Here is a 15,651-nt window from a genome sequence, read left to right on the forward strand (position 1 = left end):
TGCATTGCCCGTGAGAAAACATAAGGGCCGAAAAATTGGTTTTTTGTGTTACATATTTGTGTTTTGTTTGCCAGCATAACTCCTGTCAAGTAAACTCACAGCAGCAACAGGATCTATGGTTGTTTTAGCTCTTTAATCACATGGCTTGTTTTGTTCATTCTAAAGTTACCAAGAAGTTAAAATATATTTTTCTGTGTTTTGATGTTTTTCAGTATTCTTCCACAATGCGATACCTTTCGTAGGGTTTGGCTTTTTGGATAACGCAATTATGATTGTTGCAGTAAGTCCTCACCAATTGTATTTTGAGTAAAGAAATTAGTGTGCTCTACATTTTCCTAATAACTTATATATTATACCTGTCAAGTTAATTAACAGTGAGCAAGCTCAATTTTAAAGCATCATGTATATTAATCATAAAACTTTTGGCAAGGCATATAGACAAATGTTTATGGTTTATACAATTCTCTTCTAACATTTGTGTGTAGCAAATCTGGGGTTCTCAGTTGTGTTAGTATTTGTTATCACATATAGAGGGTATTTGGTTAGTTCCTTGTTGAATTTTCTCATTCTAGACTACCTTAGATGTTTGGGATGTAGTCAAGGCTTGAGTCTCAGCACTTAATCCTGAAATGTGTTAAGATTCACGTTGCAACATCTTCCACCTTCGTTGTGTTGTGTAGTATTATAAAAAGTTCCCTCTAGCTGTACTTCTAGAATGCTTTATGGATTCAACTATTTTGGATATTAGCAGTAAATAGACTGAAGGCTACCTAAATCCTCGGAAGAGAAGAAAGTATACATTACTTATTTCTTTCTGTGTACCAGTCTGAAGTCCCAAGGAGAGCTTTACTGAGATGCATTTGCAAAACAATGCTTTTCTGAATTAGGACGCTGAGAATTTATTGTGAGCTTCACAGAGTCTAACTTGAACAATTTTCTATGAACTATTATTGAGGAAACTACCCAGAAAGATGGTGGGAGAGAGAAGGGTGGGTGGTGGCGGGAAGGGAGGGGAGATGGAAGAGTGTTTGGTGTTTTAGAATTCACCTGTACTATCAATGAAGATAAATAGATTTAGTTGTAAAATAGAAACTTTAAAAAGTAACTTACATAATTGTTTTATAGGCTACAGGCATTGTTTAAAATGTAAAATCAGTTCATTAGAGATGATGTAGTTGCTATAGGGTCTAGCCTTGCATCCAAATTAATGAGGGCCCGGTTTCCAGCAGTCCAACTGTCCATTTGGTTTAAGAGAGGTATAGGGGTCACAGCAGCATGTCAGCTGTAGTCAGCAGTCACAATGACTCTGGCTGTGCACAGCTTGGTGTCATAAGCACCTCTGCAGGGTTTCTTGGTGTCATGCTGTGGCAAGACCAGACTTACAAAGGCTGACACAGGTTAATTGAGTGGGTATAAGATATAATTCTAGAATGGTCATTTTTAGGATTATTTCCCTAGTATACATATGAGAAGAAAATGGTTCAATGTATATACGAATGTCAGATGAGTACTTAATTATTTAGAGCTGCACTGCTTTTCTCAGGCTACTAACATTGAGTTGTCTAAATTACTGTTGTTAGTGCAGAGCATATCTACTTATAATAAAAGCTCCATATTGAATAAAGGGGAGTATGTAGCAGTAGTTTGAAGAGAGACAGGAGAATGGGAGTTAATAACTTGTTAGATCTCTAATCAGACCCTGTGCAGTATCTTATAAAAAGCTGATGATGAGTGTCTGTGTGCAGATGGAGCTATTCATAGGACTAGACCAAACCCAGCAAAACAGACCAGAGACTTCAGTTCAATGTTGTTTGTTATTTGTGTTCCTCGTGGCTGTGCCTCATTCCTTTTATATCAGAGGAGAGTGTTTTTCCAGACCTGAGATTCTTGACTCCAGGTTACCAATAACCTGTTTACATAAAATCCATCTTCAAGGACACATCCCCAGCCTTTGCTGAAATAAGTATCTTAAATCACTGACTTCAGCACCCGATGAAGAGTAATACTGGTTTTGACAAAGATTCAGTCTCTGTAATGGAAGGCTATTTTCGAGAGGGTGACAAGTTCCAATGAGGTGTTTTCTTAGACTCTAGAGATGAACACAGATGAGTAACACAATGGAAGAGTCTCTGAAGAGAATGCCGGCTTCTGATGTGTCTTTTCCTTTTGTTTTGTCTTTGCTCTTTACCACGTCTTAAAGCACAGATGATTTTTCTCATTGTGGAGCAGATGTGAGTGTTTCAGACAGGACGAGTTATGGAGTCTTCTGCCCTGTCATGTTATAAACTAACCCTCCTCCTTCTCTTAGATGTGCCTTCTTGGCTTTGTAGTCAAATTTCTCTATATCAGCTATAATAGACCTTTATTATTGGCTGCTAGTAATGTTCAGCCTTATTATAATTGTATATTACTGGATTGTTTTTTGTAATTTATATTTTAGCCATTTTGGGAATTGATTTGTTTTACAATTCAATTAGGATAGAATTTTTTACGAATAGGTTAATTGTAAGGTAAGAGTAGTTATGGTGATAGTTTTAACTTTAATAACTGGTGAGATTTATTTCTAATTCTTATCTCATCTATTAAAATAAAAGTTTTCGGAACACAGAGCAAAATAAAGATAATATTTTATTATAAATAAATTTAGGGAGTTGTTCCCCAAGCAGTAAAGCATGCACACACTTCTTGTTTCTTCTCTTTTTTTTCCCCTAAGATTTATTTATTTACTTGATGTATGTGAGCATGCTGGCTGACATGCTAGAAGAGGCCACTGGACCCAACTACATATGGTTGTGAGCCTCCCTGTGCTCATTGTGCCGTCTCTCCAGCCCCCACTTCTTGTTCCTTACTGTCACTTTGTGTAGGGAGTGATAGGGCCAAGCCTGGAGCCTCGTGCATGCTAGTAGATACTCTGCCCACAGAGCTGCACCGTCAGCTCACACGGATGCCTTCACAGGTTCTTCTGGGGTTACTGACCGTGGCTCACCACTGTTAAGGGTGCTGTCACATTTATGATTTACTTGTGCACAGCTCTGTAGTAGTGCTCTACTGTCTTCGCACTTACACGAAAATATGTATCTTTGTTATTTTTCTCTCCGTTTTATTTTCCTCAGAAATCCACTATTTTAGGTGCCTTCAGAAGTTAATTATTTTATGTGTCTAGGAGAGTGGTGCACCGGGCTGTTTGGTCATAATCAGCAAGAATTACATTTTCAAGGGGTAGGACTGAGAGTGGAGGGAGGGGCAGAGAATTGAAGAAGTGTCACCCAGGCTTTTAGCTCTGGACTGCCTGCCTGTTGAGCACTGGGCTCATGCAGCATATCAGACAGCCTCTTTTTCTTATAGTGATAGTTGATTTGAAATGTCCAATGCTAGTCTTCTAGGGAGTTAGCGAAAGCTAAGTTTACCTTCATCAAGGATTGGAACTGAGTTAGAATAGTCCTAGGACCTCCTCTGTTTGACAGCCGGGAGTCATGCATCCCTGTCACCTCAGTGCCACCTCTGCTAAGTGGGTGGGAAACATGAGCTCCTCCTTTTTACCCAAGGGGAATAGAAATGTGGGGACCTCCAATGAGCAGACCCAGTGGGTCCTCATTACTCAGGTCTCATTACTGCAGATCTGTCAGTGTTGTTGACAGTGAATGTTGTCCCCATGAAAACACACAAATCCCAGCCACGCTATTTAATGGTTAAGGAACCAAAGGTGTTGAGGAAAATCTATCTAGTGGGGGTTTTCCTAGAAAATCATGTAGTCTTTCAAATCTTTTGATATATTGAGCAATAGAGCAATATGTTACAGAATTTAGCACCTATGCATCCATCTTTGTGTTCAGAGAGCTTTACAATGTATTTCTGGGAGATAGAAAAGTAAAATTAAGGGCTGGAGAGATGGCTCAGAGGTTAAGAGCACTGACTGTTCTTCCAAAGGTCCTGAGTTCAATTCCCAGCAACCACATGGTTGCTCACAACCATCTGTAATGGGATTAGGTACCCTCTTCTGTTGTGTCTGAAGACAGGTACAGCGTACTCATATACACAAAATAAATAAATAAATCTTTAAAAAATAAGAAAAAAAGTAAAGTTAAGAATCTAGAAATTAGACTATTAATGATGAATTTATTACTACATGTGTGGCTCTTTATTTTTAGAAGGCACAATTTTAATGGATAAAATGTGATTGGTTATTTCATCATGAATGTATATGTATACATAATTAAAATATAGAATAATACAGTAAATATATAAAGATATAAATATAGAATTAACAGAATATGTAGGAATAATTAAGTGAATCATCTCATGCTGTGCACATACATGGATATTTTTGGGTGTAATTGTGTGGTAGCAGCATATTGACTACACTGTCTGTTCTTATTAACATGTTGATATTCTTTTATAGCCATCTCAACTTTAATTTTTTTCCCAATCACTTTTCAGGGAACCCAAATTGAATTGTCTATTGGAATTATCTTGGGAATTTCAACAATGGCAGGTATTTAATAATAGCAAATGTTAAACTCTATTGTCTGCATATAGTTTAAAAATGTCAGTAAGTTAGATTTAGAAGACAATAATTTATTTTAAATGAATTTGCTCCTCGAGTTGTTTATTTGCTTAGGTATCTTTAATGTTAATCTTCTGGCTCTTAGTTTTCTGTGTATGTTTCCCCCTGAGAAATTGTAAGTAATTTATGTTACTTAGTGGGTAACAGAACTCAACTAAATCATCTATGTTAAGGCATTTTTCTCATAATTCAATATTACCCTAAATATTTTTACCCTTTATCACTATTAAATTAATTATTTTCAAGTTGAATAGAAAAAAGAATCTAGAAGAAGTATCTTCCTTTCTTTACTTTCTTGAGTTGGGCCAACCTGGCTTTATCCTTGAGCTTCCAATATTCAAATTTCCTGAAGCAAACGTCACACTAAAGACAAAACTCCGAAATTTCAGTATTGAAATAAGAGTAGAAAATTTCGGCTATAATAGGTAAACACTCTATCAATGGAGGTAGAATATTATAACTTTAGGATTATGCTCCATTTTAAACTGTTGGCACGTAGAACTATCCCTGAGCCACTTGGAACATAGTTGTTACAGCCAAGAAATAGGTTGACTGCAGGAGACCAAGGCTCAGTGCCTCTCACATGATAACAATACTGTGACCTTTGCTGGCTTGCTTTTGATAATTCATTGTGTGTTTTTCAAATTTCCAGCTGCTGCTTTGGGAAATCTTGTTTCAGATTTAGCTGGACTGGGGTAGGTTCATTCATGATTCATCTCTGCAGTTGTGTACTTACATGTTCTTGTCTTTATTATTCTCTAATTAACGTGCCTTTAAAAAGGACAACTGTTTTTTCTTGGGTTTTGAAACTAAAAGTTTAAGTTTAATGTTTCTAAATCAGTAGTACATTAAATATAGTTGTTGGGACAATGTGCCAATAAAACTGAATAGTGGTTCCAAGAATAGATAAAACCATGTCACTATATAAGCAAAATAGAATTTCTATTTATAAAGGATATATTTTGTGGACATCTACAATGGGAACAGAGAATCAAAAGCAAACCTCTGTCATTGTTCCATTTCCTTTTACTTACAAAAATCGCAAAGATAAAGAGATATGACCCAAATTTGAAGACACTGACCTGCAAAAGAAACAATGTCCAAGTCTCTTCCCTGCACCCCCTGCCTCCCCCCCCCGCTTCTCTCTCATGGTAAGAGAATGGACATGGGGTCTTACGCACCTTAAGAGTGCACCCCACCTCTGAGCCACCCCCAGCCTGCAGACATATGTTTACTTGGTCATTTCTCTTTCTTTTATATGGTAGGAATGATAACACAAAAGGAGGATGGCTGCACTGAAAAGCCAGCTTTCTCGCTTTCTTTCAGGTAGCAGATGGCCTGGGCTGCTTCCTGGGCTTGTGAAAGCTGAGAAGTTGGCACTCAGTATTAGGGCAAATGTCTCTCCCCCACTCCTCTGCCATTGACATTGTCTCCTCTTTTGGCTACTCAAGTCATGTATTTTGTCGTTTGTATCTAGTAGGAGTCAATTTCAGCTCATAGTCTAAGAAGAGACAGTCTTATAAGTGATCTGACCCTTTTTTCCAGTATATTTTTTATTAGATATTTACATTATTTACACTTCAAATGTTGTCCCCTTTCCTGGTTTCCCCTCCAGAAACACCCCTATCCCCTCTCCCCTTCCCCTGCTCACCAACCCACCCACACCCTCTTCTGGGCCCTGGCAGTCCCCTACGCTGGGGCATAGAGCCTTCATAGGCCTCTCTCTCTTCCCATTGATAACCGACTAGGCCATCCTCTGCTACATAGGCAGCTGGAGCCATGAGTACTCTGGTTGGTGATTTAGTCCCAGGGAGCTCTGGGGTACTGGTTAGTTCATATTGTTGTTCCTTCTATGGGGCTGCAAACCCCTTGAGCTCCTTGGGTTCTTTCTCTAGCCCTGTGCTCTGTCCAATGTGATCTGACACTTAACATTAGACATCTGCACTTGAGTTTGAGGCCAAAGCTAATTTTAAGGGGTTTGTTTTGTTTTGTTTTCCTGTAGGGCCATGATAAGAATTTTATATTCCTGGAATTCTTGACATAAATCTTATCTTGATACAGACTCTTTGACATTTCATTTACCATTTCCAAACCTTTGGCTTACTATTGACACTATTATAGCTTCTGTATACCTTTCTGATGCATTGATGGAATAAACGGATAGATTGTAAAGCCACTTAGTTTTAGATTGAGGTCTAAAGACTTTTATGAAGAGCTTCTATGTTTGAGAACTGTTTCTCCTTCCAGTTTTCCTTTCTCTCACAGACGTCACTTTATACGTGTCCCTAGATGTACACTTTGAAGACATCTGAAGCCAGAATGTATCTTATTATTGTCAGTGTGCCTAATTGGCAAACTCTTTTCTTTCAGATAGTACGTAAAACAAGATTAAAGCTGACTTAGAATTGATCACATCTCCTGTTAGTCTAAAAGTTCTGGTCTGTCATTCTTAAGTACATTAGTCTGATAAAAAACTGTTACTTTCTGATCATAGTTATCAAATTAAATCATAGGATCAAACACTTTGAGTTTGGAGTGCAACAATTATATGTGTGTGTGTGTGTGTATATATATATACATACATATATATATATATATATGTATATATATGTGTGTGTATATATATATATAAATAAAAAAATAAAACCATGATTGTTCTCTTAAAGATAATGATAAAGATTAAATGTTCTTAGTCACTATGTATTAAATGTGAATTTGAAAGTATTTTAAGCTAGAGTTATATATACATAATAAAATGGAAGCTGTAATTTTTTTGCTGTCTAGCGTGATAAGCACAGGGACAGACTCTGGCTTCTCTTTGCAGTGATTGGTTTTACTCTGTGCATACATTTGCATGCTTCCTTAAACTCTCTCGTTTTCTTGTTCTCTTAAAGCCTTGCAGGTTATGTTGAGGCCTTGGCGTCCAGGTTAGGCCTCTCGATTCCTGATCTTACACCAAAGCAAGTTGACATGTGGCAAACACGTGTTAGCACACATTTGGTAAGTTGTGTGTCTTATAAGCTGCACCTACTGTCCAGCATGGCAGTTTCAAGACTGTAGTTGATTTGAGTTTTATCCAGGCCTTGGACATTCTCAGAAAAATAATTCGTTATCCCTTTATCCTTGTATAAGCATGATTGATTTTTGTAAAACATTGTTCAGCTTGGTTAATATGCAGGGCTGGAGCACCCAAAGGTGTTGGAATCCATTGTTCATTCTGGAAGTGATTCCCATTTCTACTGTAGTTGTTCACTGGTGGTCACTTCTGAGCATGTCTCTGGACTGTTAGGGGAGGAAAGGTCAAATAGTAACGGATTGAAATGTCAGTGGTGGCAAGGATCACCCCTGGTCTAGCATTTCTAAGGGGAGCAAGAGGGGACCCTTGGTCACTGTGGGTGATAGTGTAAGACATTTTAACAGAATAGGTGGACGGTTGGGGTTCTCTTAGCAACGGTCATATCCTAGGGCAGCCAGGAGCCATATAATGGTCTCTCTGTTGAAATATGAATGAACAAAATATTTATATCAAAATAAGAATTTAAGATTAACTTTATTAGTATCTGGACAGAACAAAGTTTTCTTGTTATATCTCTGAAACTATAGTCCCTTTAAAAATAGTTACATAGTGAGCTTGGCAGATTTAACTATTAATATAAAGCACAGGCATAGCACCACAGCAAACAACAGAATGCCGTAGTAACAGACTGAAAAAGTGTTGTATGCAGTATTGTCAAAATGCTGATGTCTACTCTGAAAGTTATTACAGATAGTCTGGTAGATTGCTAACTGGATGCTATCCAAGAGAAAACATTTCCTTCCATGTTGCAGATTATGTAGCTAGCGTAGCTTCTGCAATGTCGGATGGGACTTATTTGTCTCTCTGTTTTCTAACCAGGAGCTCCAGGAGGAAAGATCAACTCTGTGTGATCAGTCCTTGTCTCGGGTTTAACCGGCACAGAGTTTAGTGTACAGTAGAACCTCAATAACTTTTGTATGAAAGAAGAAGACTTAACTGAGGGGCTGAAGACATGGCTCATACATTAGGAATGTATACTGTTCTAATAGAGGACCCAAGTTCAGTTTCCAGCGCTCAGGGCTTGCTCACAACTGCCCATAAGTCCACTTCCAGGGTCCAGTGCCCTCTTTTGGTCTCTGTGGGCATCTGTACTCATACACACATATTCACATACAAAGACACATACATACACACAAATAGTTTAAAATAATAAAATAGGTATTTTTAAGAAAGGAAACCTAATTGAAAAGCTTAAATTTGATAGCCATCAGGAATGTTAAATTTGGAATCATTTATAGAAGTAAAAGTTTAAAACTTTTCACAATGTAGGTTTCATAATGTAGATTTCAAAAGTCTTAGTGTGATATATACACATACATACATGATTAAAATTGGCACTGCACATTTGTAGTTTTGTCAAGTGTGAAAGACTTCATGACCGTAGTCTATGAAGATGCACAAATATTAACATTGAATTTTTAAATCATCAGTAGTAGAACCCTTCAGTGTCATCTCTCAGTTGTGGAATGTCAGGGGAGGTTCCTTATGCTTAGGAGAGCTTTCAGGAGTCAAGAACCCACTATTCAGTGGAATTTGAAGGTCTTTATATAGAGTGTATGCAGCGCCTTGGACACGGAGGTATTCGAAAACATGGCACACAGGGCAGAGAAGCAGAGAGAAACAGTTTCTATAATGGTTGTATCTACGTATAACTTAGCATATATGGGATTAAGTGCTGAAGGACAGGACACAAGGGTATTGAGTCCAGATGCACTGAGAATAGCTGGCACACTCTCCTCCCGTGCTTCAGCCTTCTGATATTAAAAACACATACGATTTACACAGTTTTGTACTTGAATATTTCTTTGATGTCATGTTGATTTTTTTTTTTTCCCTCCTGTTCCTTTAAATTTTAAAATGACGTGCTCTTGAACATCTGGTAGCTTATTTTAATACGTAGGTTTCTGTAATCAATAGGAATACAGTTGCAGTGGGAATTCCATAGTGTATGGCAGTGGGCTGCTGTCATCAGTCTTTAAGCAAGGATACCTCTTTTCGGGACATGTAATTTTAAGAAGTGCTCTCTCTGTTTCCGTAGGGCAAGGCTGTTGGGGTGACGATCGGCTGCATTCTAGGAATGTTCCCGTTGATTTTCTTTGGAGGAGGTGAAGAGGATGAGAAACTGGAAACAACAGACTAACCACCTTAGAACACCTATAAGCAGATGTAAACTACTGTACCTCATCATTAGCTCTGCTGTCCCACGGTTAGCAGTGAAGACAGTAGCCGTGTCTAGATATGGGATCAAGTAACTCAGCATGTACTATGGAAACACTAACTTATTGTGGCTTGGTCTTCTTAAGACATCTTTTTAAACTTACTTAGGATCATTTTATGTAAATTGTTGAGATGCTTTCCATCAATGGCAGTCAACATGTCATCTTTCCCTTCTCTATGTATCAAGATATTATTTGACTTTCAGTCACTGGTACTGTACTGTACTGTTCTGACTTGGGGTTTGCATATTTGTTACATAACATGCACGGGAATACCTATTTATGTTTTTATTTTTTTTTCCTGATGGTTATATCAATGCTGAGGTTTCTCCAAATTATTTAAGATGTTTAATATCAGTTAACATTTTAACTCCCTGTCCGGTGGTGTTACTTCTGTGTTAATTCACAGTGAACATTCACAATCATATAAATTCATTCAATTTTTAACCTTTCACATCTATCCAACATGAAGCAGTGTTTTAAGTATAGCTGATTCACTTTAATTTTGAGCCATGCTGTCTTAAGAGCCAGAGGTTAATCAGATGGAACAATTCTCTGGCCTCCCTTTTACATAAACCATACATGCTAACAAGTGTACTTATTTCTGATTGGCTCTTTACCTTTAATTTCCCAACTTTGAGCAACCACACAGTGAATTCTGGTTTGTGAGAGAAAGGCAGTGCTTGGATATGTCCTGTCTCTTAAAATAGGGATTAAGAGAGTAGGGAAAACTAAGAAATTTATAATGACATTCGGAAATTAGGCTAAAATAATTTTTTTTATAGAAAATGGAAAATTTCAAGGAGGTTGTATGGAGTGGATGGTAAAGTTCCAGTGCTATTGGGAAGGTTCAGGAAGCATCAGTTCTATTGCTTTGGAAAGAGTTTCCCCTGATGTGTTATTATTGTCTCATGGAATGGAAGGAGCCAAAATATCCCATGCTCAGAATCCTAATCTCATTAGATCATGCTTTGTGACTTTTTTTCTTGATGAATATTTTAGAAGCAACACGTATTTTCTATTTTGCTACCTAGTCTGGTCAAATGTAGCACAAGGAGAAGTCCTTTCTCTCCTTGGTGGCGCGCGCACGGCTGTGTCGTGTGTCTGACCTGAGAATCCTGAGCTTTAGTTGCTGAACACCCCCCCCCCCTTTTCCCATTTGCTCTACATGCTAAAAAGTTACATGTAGCAGAATAATTGAACATATGGAAGAGAGAAACTGAAGTTAGAATTTAATCCTTGGGGAATTAAAATTATTTATGTTTGCTAAGTAGATGGAAAAGACAAACTTCACATGACTATGCTTTCTAAATCTTATTTTGGAGTTTTGTTTGCACATAATTACTTTGGGCTCCTTTTTTGTTGGTTTGTTTGTTTGTTTTGTTTTGTTTTGTTTTTTTTGAGACAGGGTTTCTCTGTGTAGCCTTGGCTGACCTGGAACTCTTTCCGTAAGAAAGCCTGTTACATGTTGTGCCCTTTGCACTTTGTCCTGTCCATTTACCATAGAATTTAAGGAAAGATAGCATAAAAGTCAAAAACATCAAATTCTCAGAGACACAAGTAATATTCTCCTTTGGTCAGACTAGCATCACATGACTTGAGGTGGCAGACAGATTCATCTTTGTATCTTTGTTCACATGTCCCACGACAGCAAGCACAAGGTTCCAGGTGATGGGCTGGAATGCATATTTTACTTTCTGTGTAGCCACGTGAATGCTGTTTCCTTCCCTTGTGTATCGGTGGCATCTCCTGTCTTTGTTTCTGAGCGCTGTATTGTGGTGCTTACCTTTCCTTTGTATTAAATACCATCTCCAGAAACTTGTCTTGGAGTTTAGAAAGCACTTTGGATTGTTGATTTTTTTTTCTTTCTCTTGAAAAAGCTCCTCCTCCTTATTACCAAAATTTCTGTTAACAGAATTATGCCAGTTTTGTTGAAAACTTCACTTATGGAAGGTGTAACTTTCATATGAAAGACATGCTAATTTTCAGTCAAAAATTTTGAATCATATTTAATCAATAAAATGCTTTCAATCATTACAATACTTCGTTTTCAAAAGCAGACAAACAAAATTAAAGTCTCGTTCTCTCGAGCTCTGGCTCTGACCTAACATGGTCCTTTGCACACTGTGATTTCTGAAGGTGGCCCCTTTAAGTTAAGGACTCCATACAACCCGTGTTGAGCGATTTTCACCACAGAGACTCTGATGCCAGCTGAAACTGGACTGCCCTCGTTCTCATAGCAGCTGTTCTCTATCAGCGTTAGAGCTGCAGCGGCCGGCATCATGCGCTGCTGTAGTTCTGTCTGTTCAGAATCCATGGTGTTTGTGTATTATGATTTATGGACTTGTTGATGCATGTAAACCGGGTGCATTCTGTTGCCTCTGTATGTTAAATAGTGACCAATGTTTTTATGAAAGAATTGAACAAAAAAAATATCTTTTAAGACATTTGGAATGTGGTTTTGATTTTAAAATTTGGTTTTCTTATTAATCTCAGAGGCTCTGGGTTATTCTATGACAGAAGGAAGCAGGATTAATGAATGAATGCAGGTTTGTTATGATGCGGCTTCTGCATCTGCATTTGGAGCGGTTTCCCATCCAGCCCCCTCTTAGAGCTCCCACTGATGTGAACCCTGTGGAGTGTGAGAGAAGGATGATTCCATGAAACAGCTGTGAATGAGCGCTAGGTCGCAGTGCCAGGCCTTCCAAGCCCCGGAGATTGCTCAGGCTGCTCAGTTCACTTCAGGCTTTGTCTCCATGCAGGGCACTGTGAAAGCAGTGGGAGGGTTAAATTTTACAGTAAGCCTTGATCTGATCCCACTCCTTCCCTAACTCCTCCCAGGCCCCTTTCACACCAGACTTTGAGCCCCTACCTCACCCCACCCCACTCACCCCCACCCTCCATCCCACCAAGGCCAAACTGTGCTGCCAAATAGTCCTGGCTGAGTGGCCTTCCTCTGGAGTGTGGCTGGCTTGTCAGGGCTGCTACACTCATAGAGAAAACTGACCCTTCCTTTCCCACAAATAACAAAAGACAATACAAGTTTCTGTCTGACACCAAATGTTTATGTAAGCTGTTTTGAAGCAAATCTGCCTAGGTTAGAATTCCACGTTATTTATGGACATTTTTACTGTGCTGTATTTTGTTTTGAAATAAAGTACCTGGGGGAATAGAATTATAGTTTTTCATCCCCACCTCTTTTGAGGTGCTCTGCTTTCTGGGGACCATTGCTTAGTCTGCCCGCCCCCCCCCCCCCCCGAGTTGTGTAGATTTAGAAAGTGAATTCCCATTCTTACCATGAATTATTTGAAAAGATAGGAAATGTGTTTTGGATTCCAGTGGCAGTAACATCATTTCCTCCCTTTTTATTACCATTGCTTGTTGCTCTGTGCTGCAGTGTTTCACACATCTTACCACAGTGAATCCCAACAGCACTGTTGGTGCAGTTGCCTTATTTTATGTCGGGTAAACCAAGGCACAGTGAAGACACAGCATTACCTACCTGTGGGTTTGAATTAGCTGTGTCCATGTGTGCTCCTTATGATTTTACTCGATAGGACATCATTCTTACGAACTTTGTGTTATCTGTTGTTTTAACAAAGAAATTCACATTCTTTTTACAAAGAAACAGTTTTTCAAAAAACAATTCATTTTCTCATCTATAACCTATCAGATCTTGTTGGAAATCTCAAGCTCTGCTTGATAAATTCTGTCAGCCTGGTTATATTCAGTGTGCTAGCGGCTGTCTAAGGCACCAATAGCTACTGTTTGTCTGTGAGGGGTTTTCGCTTTTCTCCTTTTCTTGACACAAAGTCTCACTATGCTGGTACCAAACTTAGGGCATTTCTTTCACCTCTGTTTTTGAGTGCTGGAGTTAGAGGCATGTATCACCAGACTTAGTGTCTCTGTCTTCATGAAGCTTATTCTGTTGGGAAAATAGGTGGTGGTGGGGGAGAACATAGAAATAAATGCATGCTTAAAATGTTAGCATGCACAGTACAGATAGACATCTGTGCAGAGAAGTGTGCTAGATTCTAGGAAATTGATGTTGCACTAATCTCAGACATATGAAATAATATTTCCCCTTGGTGTGCATTGTGAATGTTCCTCTTTATTTCGCTTTCTTTTTTTCTTTTGAGTGCACTGTAGCTGTCTTCAGACACACGCCAGAAGGCAGCACCGCTTGCACACTGACCCAGAAGTCCCAGCAGCAGCATTCTTCTTTCTCCGTTGTGTCAGTTCCTCAGATCTCACGTTTGTATGCCTCCCATGCTTGTCTCCTTTTCCTTGTTTTCTTTTCCCGAACCTCAGGACGACAGAAGTGGTTTTTCGGATACATTTTATGTTCCATGCTGTGACTTTAAAAACATGCCGATCAAGTATCCTCTCTTTTCTTCTCTATTCCTACTTGGGGGGAGAATAAATACAAGTTAAGTAGTTTATTTCACTAACATGGTTGATGGTTCTTTCTTCTACCTTGACTCAGAGAAGGAGCCCACATTTCAAAAGAAAAAGATTAGCTGGGTTTTAAATGTCAGGTCTGAGGGAGAGGTGTCTGCCCTCTGTTCACTGGCTCCCCAGCTCTGAATGGAGACTGGCCTTTGCTAGGCGCCCAGTGGCTCCTTGTCTGAAGTACTAGAGTGCTGACTGGCTCTTCAGGGTGCCCTTCGGATACCTCTGTATCCATCCTAACAGATTGTCTCCTTTCCTGTCTCACATTTCCATCACTTCTGACCTTTACACATCTTGCTTCTGGCAGGCTGGTGTCTTTACAGGCAGTTCTCTGGGCCAGTTTTTATTACAGGTAATCAAAGGCGTAATGAGAAATGCACTCTGTACATGCATTCTCTATTTACAAATCAATCTCAAGGGTCGGGCATGGTGGAGCATGCTTTTAATCATAGCACTTGGGAGGCTCCGGGTTCAAGGCCAGCATGCGCATCTAGTTTCAAGCCGGCCAGGGATACACAGTGAGACCCTCTTTTTAAGAAAAGAAATACTCTTGGCTTCTTCTCAGTGCCTGTGTGTTGGAACTAATGACTACAGTAATCTCATTTTCCCCTGATGCTTCACTCCAATGCTGTTTATTTACAGTTTTGAAACTCTCTGCCCGTTCCCCTCCCCTTCCCCCATTTCCTTAGCATTGTGCTATTTCTCCACTTTTGGGCTTAACGGCACATGTGTTTTCATAAGAGAACAGCTTTGTGGTTGTATCTTAAATTCAGTATCACAAACCAAAGATTTTAAGTGTCTTGTTTTCAAGATGCCTTTATTCTACAAACATTTGACATTCCCCAAATGGCTTTTATGTAATACTGTGTTAGAGATGCAACAAACATACTATAAAAATAATTTGTTCATTTAATATAACTACAAACCAACTTCGTGTGTGCATACGTGATCCATACTTTATGGAGATTATTTTTCAGAAGCTAGTGAGGAGAAAAGAGTTTTACGGTTTTTCCAAATGTCTTTAATGTCTAGGTTACCAGAAACAGCTGGCTTCTCACCCGTTTTGATCTGTTTGCTATCGTTTTGCGTGGAGAAGATAAAACCTCACAGAGATTCCTGGTTGCAAAGGGAGGGAATATATATTAGTGGCCTTTTGTTTGACTATATCTTTGAGTTCAAACTATAAGCTCATGGCAGTGAGGAACACAGTGTCAGCTTAGGCCCTGCTTGGGTCTAGGCTTGTTCCATGCTGTACTCTGCCCTCTGGCTCTTTCGCTCCCTCTCTCCCTTCTTCTTTCCCCCAACTTCCACTTCACCCTCTCTCCTTCCCTCTTTCCTCTCCC

The 15,651-nt window shown here is 39.0% G+C and overlaps 1 protein-coding gene across 2 annotated transcripts in view; it reads left to right on the top strand.

The window, feature by feature from the left end:
- Positions 1–11,896, top strand: part of Tmem65 (transmembrane protein 65) — a 41,579-nt gene extending 29,683 nt beyond the window's left edge. For both annotated transcript variants that reach the window (XM_029469720.2, XM_021183609.3), the window contains 5 exons: positions 213–280; positions 4,438–4,492; positions 5,217–5,259; positions 7,459–7,564; positions 9,679–11,896. In XM_029469720.2, coding sequence (XP_029325580.1) covers positions 213–280; positions 4,438–4,492; positions 5,217–5,259; positions 7,459–7,564; positions 9,679–9,780 — 374 coding nt within the window. In that variant the 3' untranslated portion in view covers positions 9,781–11,896. The remainder of the gene's footprint in view (positions 1–212; positions 281–4,437; positions 4,493–5,216; positions 5,260–7,458; positions 7,565–9,678) is intronic.
- The last annotated feature ends 3,755 nt before the right edge of the window (positions 11,897–15,651 follow it).

Source organism: Mus caroli, unplaced genomic scaffold (genome assembly GCF_978045245.1).
Source record: "Mus caroli unplaced genomic scaffold, Mus_caroli_1 scaffold_16, whole genome shotgun sequence".
NCBI lineage: Eukaryota > Metazoa > Chordata > Mammalia > Rodentia > Muridae > Mus > Mus caroli.